At 32.9% G+C, this 3,493-nt stretch overlaps 1 protein-coding gene across 1 annotated transcript; it reads left to right on the forward strand.

Moving 5' to 3' along the window:
• Positions 1–1,364: 1,364 nt before the first annotated feature.
• LOC132604422 (fruit-specific protein-like) lies at positions 1,365–2,860 on the forward strand. The gene is made up of 2 exons (XM_060317920.1): positions 1,365–1,523; positions 2,414–2,860. The coding sequence occupies exons 1-2, from the start codon at positions 1,454–1,456 to the stop codon at positions 2,632–2,634; spliced, it is 291 nt and encodes a 96-aa protein (XP_060173903.1). The 5' UTR covers positions 1,365–1,453; the 3' UTR covers positions 2,635–2,860.
• Positions 2,861–3,493: the final 633 nt, after the last annotated feature.

Here is a 3,493-nt window from a genome sequence, read left to right on the forward strand (position 1 = left end):
TAACTACACAATAATTGAATGTGAATGGTTAAGAAAAAGAACTAGACAACATGTAGTGCGAGTAGCTATGAATTTGTGGCTACATTTGTACATAGAAAGATATTTAACTACACAATAATTGAATGTGAATGGATGTTCTCTTCACAACGTCAATTTGCTACAGTGTCCACTCACTGATCATCCACATGCTCCATCAGACAACTCTGCCTAGTTTATATCATTTAACACCAAGAAAAAATATCTACAACCTCAACCAATTCTTTACCTAACAAAAATGGAAACTTTGAGTGATGATTGCCATGTTCTTCTTGTTACATTTCCAGGAAAAGGAAACATCAATCCATGTATTCAATTTTCCAAGAATTTGATCAAATTGGGCGTAAATGTCACATTCTGTCAAATAAAATTATAAGAAAAGGAAAAAGGACAAAAAAGAAAAAGAAATGAAATAAAAAAGGTAAAAGATAATATATGTGTTCCGTCTTTGATGGAATCAAATCCCTTAATTTCTAATATTTACCTTTTTTTCCCTTCCATTTATTTTTTTCCTTTCTTAAGTGTAATTTATTTTTTCAGCTTAGCTTAAGAAATTATCTCACTTGTAAAGCATTTAAACAATAAAATAAAAAATTAATACTACAGAATAGATTTTTATATTTCAAGAATATAGTACTAATTACTAAGTAATTAACATAAAAATATATCCTGTCTTTTAAACAAAGAAAAATAAATTAGCTTAGAAATATTAGATGGCAAGAGAATGGTAAGTTTTAAGATTTTGTTTTCCATATATATACATTATTGAAAGAAAAGAAAAGGAAGTAAAATTGAAAGGAAACCAAAATTAAAGGGAAGAAAATTTTGACTTCTAAATACCAGAACCCGTCAATGACGAAATTGATTTTGTATCTTCTATCTTACTCCTACTTCGTATACTTTCTTTGGTCTTCTTCTTTCTCTCTCTTTTTTTATTTTTTTATTTTTTATTTCCGTGAATTAGTGCTTCCATCTATATTCTTTTTCCATTTCCGTTTGCTCTTTTCCTTATTCCCTCCCGTCAATTCTGTTTTAGTTACCCAGGCAATTCCTGTTATTTGTCATCCTAATTTTCTGTAAAATTCCATAAATACTTTTCGTACCATTTTAGACATATTATACATTTTGTATATAAAAGAGGAGAATGAAAAGAATACAATTTGCAAGGAAACGTACAAAGTTTGTTTGTATTGTTTTAGAGAATTCTGCCTTAAGCCTAAATAGGCAGAAGTCTCTAGAGATGCCTAAATTATGAAGTAAGATAATAGCATATTATATTAGGAAATTGCTACTCACATGAAACACGCTATTGCCTAAAAGCCTATATATATGGCCTTTCATCAAGCAAGAAAATGTACTCACACACAATTAGCTCTTCTTCTCAACAATATAATCAAAAAGTCCAAATTGTGTTATCATGGCTAGGAAGTGTCAATCTCACAAGCTAGCTAACCTTTTTGGCATTCTCCTAGTAGCAGTACTGGCTGGTCAGTAGCCTCATCATCCCTAATTTACATCATCCCCCCCCCCCCCCCCCCCTTTTTTTTTTTTGCACAAGTTCACCATTCTGGTGTGGGGTTAGGCCTGAACCCCTACCTATGTATTCCATAAAGCATAAGTACATGGAGGAGGACATAGACCTTAGCCTCCAATACAATAGGTGACACGATGTTAACCATGTAGCAAAAGTTAAGCTCCAACCTAGAAAGATTGTAATACTTCTCTTTAACAACAGTCTACTTTTAAGTTCATCCCTAATTTACTTATATAATAGTGAGTGCATTTTGTTTACTACAAAACAAAATTGGAATTAGTTTCGAATTTCGTCGCCAATCTGTCGCTAAATAGCTCACAATTAATAATTTTTTTGTAATCTCTCGCTAATCCGTTGCTAAATAGAATTAGAGACAAATTTTTGCTATTTAGCTATAGAATTTGTCTCCGCTAATTTTTGTTTTTTTGGTAATGATTTTCATATTGCTTATATTATGTTTTCAATAATGACTGATGATCATGTTATGTGGCCCTGACCTTGTTGATGATTCGTGCACCAGTGTTGTCCTTAATTTAGTCATATAATAGTGCATCTTTATTCACTACAAAAAACAAAAACAAAAAATGTAATTAGCTACGAATTTCGTCTCTAATTAATATGTCGCTAAAGTGCTCATAGCTAACAACACTTTTGATAATATGTCACTAGTATATCGCTATATAAGATAGGCGACGTATTTTGTTGTTTAGCTACAAAATTTATCCATCCTTAGCCTGTTTCTAATTAGCAGTAATTTTTTATAGCTTATATTATAGTTTTTCAATAATTTGACTGATTATTATGTTAACTGTGATGCTTTGTGCACCGGTGTTGCCCTTTCAGTTAATACATTTTTGTCTTCAAACACCGGAGCGATGGCTGTGCGAGACCTACCATTTGAATTTGAAGTGTTTGAGCAGATTCTACTCCCAGATCTTACCATAAAAAGTTGTGGCTCTGTTTGTAATACTGATGAGGACTGCAAACCACTTCGAGTTTGTTCAAGTTGTCGCTGGAGTGTGAGGGGAAGATTGGCTTGCATCCTGCCACGCGCATCCACTTGAAGGCCTCATATATATGTGTATAATATTTGTGTCACAATTTTAAGATAAAGAATAAGTGACTACTCGTACCGTACTATATATCTATCGTTCTGAATAAATAAATGTAACGGATATCATCTAGATCTCCTACTAAGGTTAGTATCGATCTTTCATGATCCATCACATCACATGTATTATGTATTATGTATTATGTATTATGTGTTTTAATGGATGAGTATGTTCTGTATTTCCTTTCCTTTATCTTTCATTGAACTCTATTTCTTGGTTAGTTAATTATTTCTTGCATGGATTCTGTTTTTCACTTCAAATAGAGCAACTCTTGGAGTCTTGGTTCAAGAGTATCTTCCAAGGCTTCCTCAGACACTTGCTCGTAAGTTTTGCTAGTGCGTTTGTAAATAAAACCATCAAAGATTTTCATTAGTGTGAGAACCGATTGTATACCATCATTGATAAATGGAAAATTTACTTGTCATAGCTATCTCTAAGACCTATTTATAAATAATAACTATCTTTTATTTTATTTATTTTTCCTATCTAAAATATTTTTTTAAATTACACATCATAATTAGTGTTCTATATTTCACAAGTTTCCCTTTTAAATTGATTTTCTCTCACCTACCAATTTTATATTCTCTCTCATCCCTCTTGTTCTCTCTCTCCGTTCCCTCTCTATCACAAATCTCTTCTCCCTCATTCTCCCACCCCCACCCCCCACCCCTCTCTATCTCATTCATCGCCGCTGACATGAATCCAGTACAATCTCCGCCACCGGAAACAGAGTTCCCATCGGAAAAGAAACATGTTGCCGGTAGCATATATAACTTCCGGTGACCATGTCGGCCAGATCTGAAACCAATTT

Source organism: Lycium barbarum, chromosome 7, assembly GCF_019175385.1.
Source record: "Lycium barbarum isolate Lr01 chromosome 7, ASM1917538v2, whole genome shotgun sequence".
Lineage (NCBI taxonomy): Eukaryota > Viridiplantae > Streptophyta > Magnoliopsida > Solanales > Solanaceae > Lycium > Lycium barbarum.